Below are 12,113 nucleotides of genomic sequence, written 5' to 3' on the forward strand. Positions count from 1 at the left end.
TACATATTTTTATTCTTTAATATTATTAAATATTCGAGAAAATTTACTTGTAAATGATTTGATTAGTGCTTCGAAGGATATTATTTTAAACATGTTATGAAATAATATCATTCTAATATTTTTTTCATTTCTTCTTTTTTTTTTATTTCGAAATTTCTTTTCGAAATAAATTTTTTATTTATATTATATTATTATATTGTTATTATATTTTTATATATAGAAAAATATATATAATATAAATTTGTAACTATATATATAATAACTATATACATGATAAACTAATTGATTTAAATGTTTTTTATTTTGATTTTTTATTTTGATTATTTTGATTCAAAAGATTAATCTCATTTAATTCTCATTTAAAAAAATCTTAGGTATCATTTTTTCTTCCTAACCATCTCAAAACACATTAAAAGATTAGCCTCTTTATAAGATTTAATTACTTATTATAAGATTTACAGCAAAAATTTAGTTTATATTTTTATTAGATTATATCCATCAATAAAGAAAGTAATTTAATTGTATCTCAAAATGCAAGTTTGACATATTTCTTTTTATCATCAATACCAGCCAAGATATTCAAAGTAACTTAATTAGATACCTCATTCTATATGTAATAATTAGAATATAATTATGCAAATAAAATTATTATCAAAAAATAAATATATAATATATTCATTTATGTTAAATAAAATATGTAAAGTATTCAATGTAATATGAAATACATATTTATTTACATATTTACGTATTTACACAAAAATTTACAATACTTATTAAATATAAGTTAATATTAAATTAAATATGAATTTATGACTTTATAAGTATATCATTTCGTTCTTGTTATTTCTTTATTGTAACATAAAAAATGTGCTTGTTTTTTATGATTTGCATATGCAAGTCTCGAAATTTATCGACTATATTATCAAATTTTACTTATTACTCATAGCATCGAATCATAGAATCAAAATAATACACATGCTATCTTTTTGATTAGAAATAAATATATTGATGTACTTACCATAACCCACGTTTTGTCACCATTATCAAGAAATCCATGAACGATAAGATAAAGATTATTCTGTTTTTTAAAAACTGAATTATGAATAGTTTCGTTTTTATCTATCTTCAGTTCCTGCGGTTGTTCTATGATTTCACGAATATAAAGTAAATAACGGGGATTTATAGAGTCCGGACGATTTGGAAATGTTGATACTGGTCTATGTTCTCCGGACCATGGTGAACCAATATAAAAGCAACCATATGGTTCGTAACATCGCCACATGTACCATTCTATAAAAGAAAAAATCATATCTTATTTAAATTGAAAATTATAAAATATGTAAAGTTATTTTGTCTTATATAATACAATAATTATTAATATTATATTAAATGTGCAAATAAGTTTCCTTCCCCTTTTTTTCTACGATTATAACTTTTGACTGAATTTGAATTATTTCCCGTTTATAGTTACATCTGAAACAGTGTTCTTTTGTTTTTAAAAAGAGCACTTGTGATGAGCTTTGTGATCTAAAAATTTCCAGCTCTATACAACAATTTCAAACAATATAATGTGCGAAAAATATTATTTGCGTCACTGCTTACTTTTTGCATTTCAGAAAATCAGCTACAGTTAAAGCTACAGAAATGGTTTGTGCGGCACTGGAAGAGAACGTTTTATCTTACAGAACATGCAAAAAGTAATATCAAAAATTTAAAAGTCGGAAATTTTAATTTGGAAGATGACAATTGTTCAAGTGCTCTGAAAAAATTTGATGACAGTCAGAGGAATTGTTTAACAAAAACTCAGACGCAAGAAGAATTGGCAGAAAGATTAGGAGTCAGATAAGCAGTATCTATCTGACTGAAATAATTGAATAGAAGATTTAAGTTAGAATCCCACATGAATTAAGTAAAATGAGTAAAAAAAAGATTCGAGATTTCTGCTATCTTGCTTTCACGGCATAAAAGGAAAAGTTTTCTGCACAAAATTGTTACTGGCGATGAAAAATGAGTCTTTTATGACAATCTCAAATGATGGAAATCATGGATTAATTCGGGTGAATTATTGACTTCAATGACAAAACTGAATTTGCATTGTAAAAAAATTTTACTGTCTATATGGTAAGATTTCCGACGAATCATCCATTATGAATTGCTTCCATCTGAAAGAACAATAATTGTTGAATTTTATTAAAATCAATTAATGAATTTATAATAACGATCAGTTAAAACAGAAACATTTACTAGACAAGGAACAAGACACGTGATTTTGCAGCACAATGTTCGATCATATGTTGCAAAAGGAATGCAGAGTACAATTTATGTATTGGAATGGAAAGTCCTGCCATATACGGCATGCTCTCTCTTAGACTATTATCTTTTTGGGAATCTGCAACATCAATTGTCAAAGAAGTACGTCAACTCGAAAAAAGATATCTGAAAATGTATTGATGATTTCATAACCAGCAAGCAGCCGTCATTTTTTTGAGGATGGAATTTATAATTTACCCACCAAATGGGAAAATGAAACTCTCCATCAAGAGTTATATGGTATGGATTTTATGAATCGTATTGTATTTTGTTAGTGGGTTCTACATGAAATATAAATAAATGAAATAATTTTTTCTTCAATACTATTCACCGATGAAGCTCATTTTACCAATCATGGAAATCTCAATTTGCATAATATGCATTACCAGAGTATCGATAATCCATATTGATTAATATAAGTTATAATATTTATAAGAATATTAAATATAATATAATAGTTATAAAAATATTAAATATAATAAATAATTATAAAAATATTAAATATAATATAATAGTTATAAAAATATTAAATATAATATAATAGTTATAAGAATATTAAAAAATTATAAAAGTACCAATGACAATGATAAGTTATAGTGTGGAACCTTCAATAATTGATGCTTACTGAAATCTTTTCAACATCAGCTATTACATCACAATAAAAAAAAAAAAAATAGAGATAACTTTAAAATCTCTTCTATGCCTTTACTCACACCAAAAATATTTGTATCACAATACAAGCCCGCCTCTATAGTGTAAGTTTTGTATACAACATTTTCTCATGTTATTACAAATAACGGCAATATTCAAGATGAACATAGCCCCATCTTGTATATATAAAATAAATTAGAGAAAATTAATACATAGAGAATACATTTTTACATTTAATACATTTTTATATTTCCCATGTTAAAAAATAAAAGAAAAATATACGCTTCAATATAGAATACCTTGTATCACATTAAACTGTTTTAAGCAAATTTATTAATCTATTTTATTTAAAACTATTTTACTTATTACTATTTAAAAAAGTACATTTTGGTGCTAAAAAAGTGTAAGTTGTTGTTTTATTTATATGATATTTATCACTATATTGATTTTTATAAAATATTATTAATTTTACATGAAAACATACTCGATATTATATATATGTCAATTCTCATTGCTGTTTAAAATTAAATAATATAAGAATTATTGTTTTCAAATTCTATGAGACGATATAAAATATGCAATTAAGAAAAATTTGATATAAATATATATATATATTATTATATTTCCATAAAATAATTTAATCTTATTTATATAATTATAATTAATATTTATATAATTAATCTGTAATAGATATTCTCCTTAACAAATTATAATGAAAATTTGTACATTTTAATAGATAAATCTAAGAGTTATTAAATCTAAGAGTTTAAATCTAAGAGTTATTAAATAAACTCACCTGATGATATATTACAGAAAATACAGAATATATTGTATATACAGAAAATGCTGTATTGCAAGTTATTAATGAAAATAAGAACAATGGCTAAAAAATACAAAATCAATAAAATAACATTAAAAGTATAAAAACATTAAAATAAATATAATAAAATATTAAAATAACATTAAATAACATATTTAGGTATATAATAAATATAAAAATAATAAAAATATAATTTTTTATCTAAATTTCACAAATATTTATAAAAAAGAAAAATTAATTGCAAAATATTTACTAACTTCAAAAAATTTTAATTATGATTTTTGTTATATTGTTACATTATAATTTTAATATTAATATAAGCATTCTAATAAAAATGTTTCATTATGAAATTTATATAAATAAATAAATAGTTTTATTTTTACATCTAATATTTCCCATAATTATGTATCAGTCTACAAATATTTACAAAAAAACATTTTTAAATATTTTTTTATTTAAATATTTGTTTTTGATAAAGAATAAAATGTTGAACGTAAATATGCAAAAAGATTATTATAGTATTATTTAATTTCTTTTATATAATTTTTTTTTAAATATATATTTAAAATATATATTTAAAAAATATATTTTAAATATATATTTAAAAAATATATATAACCGTCTCTAATCTCTTTATATATATTTGTCTTCTGTATAATACCAAAATGAAATATCGAAAATAATAATTATCAATAATTGTTAGCAAATTAATAATATAATATATAAAAACAAAATATATAAAAAATAACGATATTATTCTAAAAGCATTATTTTCTGATCAGTAAATAAAAATAAAAGTAAAGATTTATAAATAAAGATTTGTATAAAAGTAATTTTGATTTTAATTCAAAATAAAATTTTTTTTATTATATCGTATTTTATTCATAAAAATAAAAAGTCTTAAAAAAAAATGTCTTAAAAGAAGCAGGATTGCTCAAGTCAACCATTTTCGTAGAAAAAATCTTAAAATTTCAATAATATAATTTATTCATTAATTTTTATAATTATATATAATTTTTATAATAATTAATTTATTTATTATGTATTTACATTTATTTAATAAGAAAATAGCATTAATTTCAGTTATTAAAACTAATAGGAAATAATAAGAAATTTATAATTTATGAAAAATATCTGAATATTTTTATAGAACAGTAAATTTCTTTATATAAAAAAGGTTTGATATCAATATGATTTTCAATGACTATGTTAAATATAATAATTTGGAAATCATTTTTAAAAAGTAAGAATCATTACAATTAAGATCACAATTAGCATAAAGAAGAATATATTAATTATCATTTTGCAAAATAATATTCCTGCAATATTGTTGAAAGTAGTTATTGTCATTGCTATTGCGAAACTGATTTAAAAAATTAGAACAAACAAAAGTAAATAAATAAATAAATTTCAATAAAAAATTGAAGAAGATAACAAAAGAAAAAGGAAAGAAAAAAATAATATTTAACAAATCTAAATTATTGAAATTCAATGAACTAAAAAATTATTGAAAATTCAATGAACTAAAAAATTCACGTGCAATTTAATTAAAATACAAATAATAAAACTAAAAATATTTAAAAACTAAGTATATTATTTAATAATATAATAAGTAAAATAATAATAAATAAGTAAGTAAAATAATAATAAGTAATATTTGTTATACATTTTCATAATTGAAATTTTAATAAGAATTAAAGCAAAAATATATGTAACGAAAACGAAATTCATGATAAAAAAAGACATCTATTTTTTAAAAAAATATTTTGTTTCCTATAAATTTTGAAAGAAAAGGAATTAGAGGTTTATTTATTTACAAAATGAAAATAATTTTAGAAATTCAGTAATAAATAAAATATTAATAATAAAATTAAAATTCTCATTTAATTAAAAAAAATTTTTAAATAATTTTTATTTATTTTATATAATTATATATTTATAATTATGCTTGAATTAATAAATATTGGAAAAACAAATAATTATAATTTGTTTTATTATAAGATATAATTTGTTTGTATATTGTATATTTGTTATTATAGGAAATTTAAAAACAAATAAATTGTCAACAATGTTTATAGTTGGCTAAGGAAAAAAAAAAATTTTTGATATTTATTTATATATAATTGAAAATAATATATTTCAATTGAAATTTTAATGTTTAAATACTATAAAAATATTTAATATTTAAATATCTGCAGATGAAATAAATATAAATAAAAGTTTTGTCTCAATTATAGCTTACAAGGAAAGATTCTTATTTATTCATTCTATTGAATTCTTTTATTATCTTATATATAAAAAAATTAAAAAATTTTGGCAAGATTAAAAATAAAAAGATCTATAATAAAAGATAATATAATAAAAGATAAAATAGTTATATGTATAAATTTATTTTTTTTCTCTATTCTTATTTGATACATTGATACAATGTTTAATAAAAGATAAAAGTCTATAATATAAATTTCTATTTTTGAAAATTCAGTAATGAAAATCAGCAACACAATAAAACTATTATTATTAAAGACAAAAAGTATTTAAATTTTGTTTTTTTATATCACCACACAGTTATAGTATACAGTTATAGTAACAGTTATAGTTATATTATTGATTAAAATTTTATTGAAAAATAATTTGTTGAAAAATAAATTTAAAAATAATTATTAATTTTTTTATTTATAATCTTATTTTATATTTTTTTTAATTGTATAAACAATTAAATCTTTTACAAAATGATAGTTTCTATTTGAAATTTTTTTTATATTTCTTATATTTCTTATAGTTTGCGATTTTCTTATTATAACTAATAAAATCGAAAAATAATCGAATTTTCAAAGATTGATTTCATCTCTATAAAGTGATTTTGAGCAATAAAAAAAATTACGTAATATAACACAATATAAAACTACATAAGCATTACATATTTCCAAGATTTCATAATTTTTTAAATTTCTGGATTAAAGATCTCTTCTTATTAGAAGAATCACAGAGCGGATATTTATAAAATTATTATAAAGGATATGTAATATGCATTAATATTATATATATATAATTCTATGTAGTCTATATATTTGTATTAAAATAAATTTTTATTTAATTTATTCTATATTCCATATAAATATTTCTTTTCTGAAAAATATATTGCACTGTCTAATAATACTGTAAGTGTTTACTGATACAGTAATGTTACGTCAATTTTATTTTATTTTAGATTTTTTTTATTGTAAGAGAAAAAAATAATAATAAATAATATAACTGCATTTTTACTGGATGTTTTCTAATTTTACAAATAATATTTGTAAAATTTAAAAAATAATAAATATTCTAAATATTTGTAAGATTTTTATATATTTTCCAAATATATATAATTTACTTTAAAGATATTAAATTTATACTTTATTTTACATGAATTTAATATGAGTTAGTAAGTAAAAGTGATTTGATTTATAACATCTGACGGCAAACGTTCGCACAAAATATAAGTTTATTTTATTTAGAAATTTTAAATATTTAAACATTTTTAATATGTCTTTTAATACAACGTTTTTTTAAATGTTCATAATATAAAAATAAAGAAAATGTTATTTTTTAAAAATTCAAACAATGTTTAAAAAATATTGATAGAATATTATAAAAATAAAACTATTATATGACAGAAATTGTTCAACGAGATATATAATATATATATATATAAAAATATAATAAATATATATATATAATAAATATATANATAAAATAATAATATAATATAAATAAAAATAATATAAAATAAATATATATATAAAAATAATAAATGGTAAATATATAATAATTTCTAGCATTTTAAATATAAAAATAAAAAAAATATTAAATATTTTTTATTTGAAATAAAAATAAAATATTATTTAAAAAATTAATTATTTTCAAGTGTTTTAAATGTTTAATTATTTAAAATAATAATAAGAAATAAAAGATAATAATAAAAAAACAAATAATAAAAGTCTATGTGTATATAATAATATATAATGTATAATAAATATCTTCTCTTTGAATTATATTATAAGAAATATAAATATTCAAGTCAAGGAGAATAAAAATTAAAAAGAAACATATGTAAGAAACAACAAAAAGAAATATATTTATTTAATCTTATAATTATTCAAAATAATATTCGCATATCATTTTCAATATTAATGTTCTATATATTTATTTATAATTAATTAAATTGGTTATCTTTTAGTATATCAAAATATTTGTTAATTAATAGAAACTAATAGATTAAATAATAAAAATTAAATAAATTTTATTTATTTAATACACTAATAGTTTTTAAATAATAGCGAAATTTAACATCAAAAAAATTTTTTATAAATTAAAATAAAAAAGAAATTAATTAACAATTTTTTATAAAAGTTAATTATAGTATTTTATAGTTTAATATAGTTTAATAGTTAATAGTTTAATATTTTAAAAATTATCTTTCGTTAATAATATGTTTTATTCATGTTTTATTCTTATTTTATTTTTATTTTATTTGAATTTATTTGAATTTATTTATTTTAATTTTATTTAATTCATTCTTCAATAATAATTCAATTTAATTACATATATGTATATTAATATTATATATATTTTTCGAACCATGATGTTTGAATATTAATTTGAGTAAATATATTAGGAAAATAATTTTGTAGAAATTCACATATAAATGCTATTCCATCACAGAAAAACAATTTTGTATTTTTGTAATTATATTATTATATGTATTATTATTATATGTATAATTATATATTATATAAATAATAAATATCTAAATATTAAATAAAACAAAATATTAAATATTAAAATAATTTATATAAAAAATTTTTTTTGAATAATTCTTTAAATAAATATTTATTTCAAAAATTATACTAATTATACTAGTTTCTTATTACATGAAATGTATAATATTTTAATTGTATTTTTTAATAATTCTAGTTTTTCGCATTTATATGATATATGATATATTCATTTTATTGGTGTTTTTTATTTTATAATTTTGATGTTATACAAAAAGATTTTATATAATAATTTTATTCACTTTAAATATATCTTCTACTTGTAATGAAAAAATTATATTTTGTTTAAAATGAAAAAAGAACATTCATATATAATAATAATATGTCATAAATAATTTTTATATAAATGAACGCTTTGAAATCATTTTTTTGACCAGGATGCTGTATATATGCTATATAATTTTTTTGATAGTTGATATTGAGATCAATTCAAGGAGTTTTTATTAACAGCATTTAAGATCAAATATATAAAATGATATCATGATTATTTTATGATGTTATATATTATATATACATTTTATATATATTAACAATTAATTATTCGAAATCAGTATTTTATATAAGTATTTTATATAAATATTTTATATCAATATTTTATATCAATATTTTATATAATAATGTTTTTTTTTTTTTTTAGAAAAACGTAACAAAATTCAATAAGAGCAAAACTTTGTATATTAAACAGTTTCACACATATTAATCTCCAAAGTTACAGGATTTTATAATTGTCAATCTAAAAATAAAATATATAACCACAAATCATATAAACATAAAATACAACAATATGAAATATTTTTTTTTTAATTTTATTGACCGATAAAGCTATACTTATTAATTATTTAAAATTTTAAATTTACGTAATATATACTACTGATTTGTTAATAATATATTAAATTGCGATTAATTAACAAGCAATCAATATGTGCATCTATGTATCTCAAAAAGAATTTTTCATAATAATATGATCGGTTCCTATTTTATTCCAAGAATATTTATTGGAAAGCGTTATAATTATTTTATAAGGAATATATTAATTAGTTTATTAGAAAATATATCATTAAATAATTGTCAAACATTATGACTGACATTATAACAAGATGAATGTCCAGCATATTATGTTCGAAGTAAAAAATGTTTTAAATAAATTTTATCCAAATCAATGAATAAATCAAAGAGAATTTTTATAGCCGATTCAATTTTCATAATTTAACCTTATTGGATTTTTCTGGGAAACTTTAAAAAACATATTATTTAACAAAAAATGTCAACTATATTGAAAAACATGAAAAAATGAATTACTACATATACTGAAATAATATACTGAAATAAACTCATTGTCAAAGATAATGAAATGTGCATATGATTCAATGATTCAAGGTTACAATTTTGCATCATCGCAAATGGTCAAAACTTCAAATATTTTCTTAAGTAAAATTATTTTTATAAACAGATATGAAGATGACTTTAAATGTCCTTGATAATAGTTGTTTGAATTGATTTTAAAACTGATTATTACGGATATAAAAAAATTATAGCATTTTAATCAAAAAAATATAAATAATTTTATAAATTATTCAAAATATCCTCAATACATCCATTCATATTAAAAATAATTAATATGTCATATTATCATATATCAGAAAATATAAAGTTTTTTCATATTATTATAAATAATAGAGATATTCAAAATGGATAAAATTATTAAATCATTCTATATTAATATTTTTCAATAATTAAAAAACAAAATTTTTTATAAAAGTTTATTGTTATAATTGGACAAGTTAAGGAATTCATAATTTTACATTATTTTAGATTAAAATTTACAATTATTACAGTTTCTTGCCAAAATTATTTTGTTAATATAAATTTATTATTTAACAATTTTGATTCATTTGATCTAATGTCAGAAGAATATCAAAAATTATATTTTCAGTATATATATATACATATATAATACATATATACAATAATATATACAATAACATTTCTTTATATAAATATATGCATAGATTTTTCTTAATTAGTATGGAACCGGATTTCTAGATAAACAAATTTAATATATATATAATATAAATATAAATGAATAAGTTATTTATATGTAGATTTTAAATAAATAAGAAATGTGTGTCTCTGTGTGTGTGTGCGTGTGTGTTAAACATTGAACAAATGGTACAAAATGATATTGCGAGAATGCCATTTTCGAGAAAAAAATTAGAGGATCCTTGAAATTGTATATTTGTTAGAAACATTGGCGTGTGGATATTGAAGTGTGAACATGATCTTGAGATATTTTCTAATCTTAACGGCACAAGATATTTATCTCTCAAAAGTGGAAAAAATTATTTTTTTATTGAAATCATATATTTGTATTCTTAATTTTTTTTTATATTGTTAGATATTATATTTATAATCTTATGAATATAAAATAATTAATAAAAATTATTTTTTAAGATTATTTATAAATAAATTATCAAAAATATGATAATATATATAATCAAAATACTTTTTAATCGTAATAATATATTCAATACAAATAATTATAAAATACAGTTATTTAATCGTGTACTTTCCAAAAAATTAAATTTTTTATCAAATGTTCTATTTTCATGCTGTTATATAATTTGATATAACTGCATGATCATCATCATAATTTTGATATCTGATGGACCTGACATTTATAAACAAATTTTTAAAATGAAATATGAAAAGAAAGTAGACATTCAATAAAATATATAACACTAATTGTAATATCATAATTTTATAATTTAATTATTTATCTGGTTCATTTAATTCCATCATTAATCGATTTATTTCACAAAGTTTCATAAAATTTCACAAAATAAGTAATTCTAATTATTAATTCTTAAAGTTAATATAAATTAAATATTAATTATAACTATTATAAATATTATATTATTATATTCACATTGTATTTACATTATATTATTATTATTATTATTATTATTATTATTATTATTATTATTATTATTATTATTATTATTATTATTATTATTATTATTATTATTATATTATTGCTATACTATAATAATCTATAATGATTAAATTAATTTTCACAATTTGAAGATAAAACTTGCAATCAATTTGTCTAATAACTAATGACTAGCGAATTTTTTGTTCACATATGTTGGCTGACTCGAATATGTATTTATTTATATAAAAAAAGTAACTTTAAAAGGTTTTATATCTTCAAATGTTATTACCTTTATCGATACGGATTTTTAAAATTTCTTACTGTCATTGTATATAAAAGTTTGCAAACCGATTAAACGCGAGCAGCCATTTCATTTTGTATACTTTAGAAAACTAAACTTTTTCCAGATATTTAAAATGACTTAAAAAGCACTTATAAAGAAATGAATTTTGAAAATTTATTTTTTCAAAAAAATTAATATATTAAATCACAATAATTTTACACAAAAATTCTGATCAATCTTTTCTAGATTGATAATTAATAATAATAATAAAAATTATTATAGCTACTTCAGTAGTAATTAGTA

The 12,113-nt window shown here is 17.7% G+C and overlaps 1 protein-coding gene across 3 annotated transcripts in view; it reads right to left on the bottom strand.

Annotated features, from left to right (window-relative positions):
* LOC122714434 (pancreatic triacylglycerol lipase-like) overlaps nt 1-12,113 on the bottom strand; it is a 61,330-nt gene that overhangs the window by 34,586 nt on the left and 14,631 nt on the right. For all 3 annotated transcript variants that reach the window (XM_043935753.1, XM_043935754.1, XM_043935755.1), the window contains one exon: nt 1,019-1,290. In XM_043935753.1, coding sequence (XP_043791688.1) covers nt 1,019-1,290 — 272 coding nt within the window. The remainder of the gene's footprint in view (nt 1-1,018; nt 1,291-12,113) is intronic.

This window comes from Apis laboriosa, unplaced genomic scaffold (assembly GCF_014066325.1).
Source record: "Apis laboriosa isolate Shangri-la unplaced genomic scaffold, ASM1406632v1 scaffold30_cov140, whole genome shotgun sequence".
NCBI classification, from domain to species: domain Eukaryota; kingdom Metazoa; phylum Arthropoda; class Insecta; order Hymenoptera; family Apidae; genus Apis; species Apis laboriosa.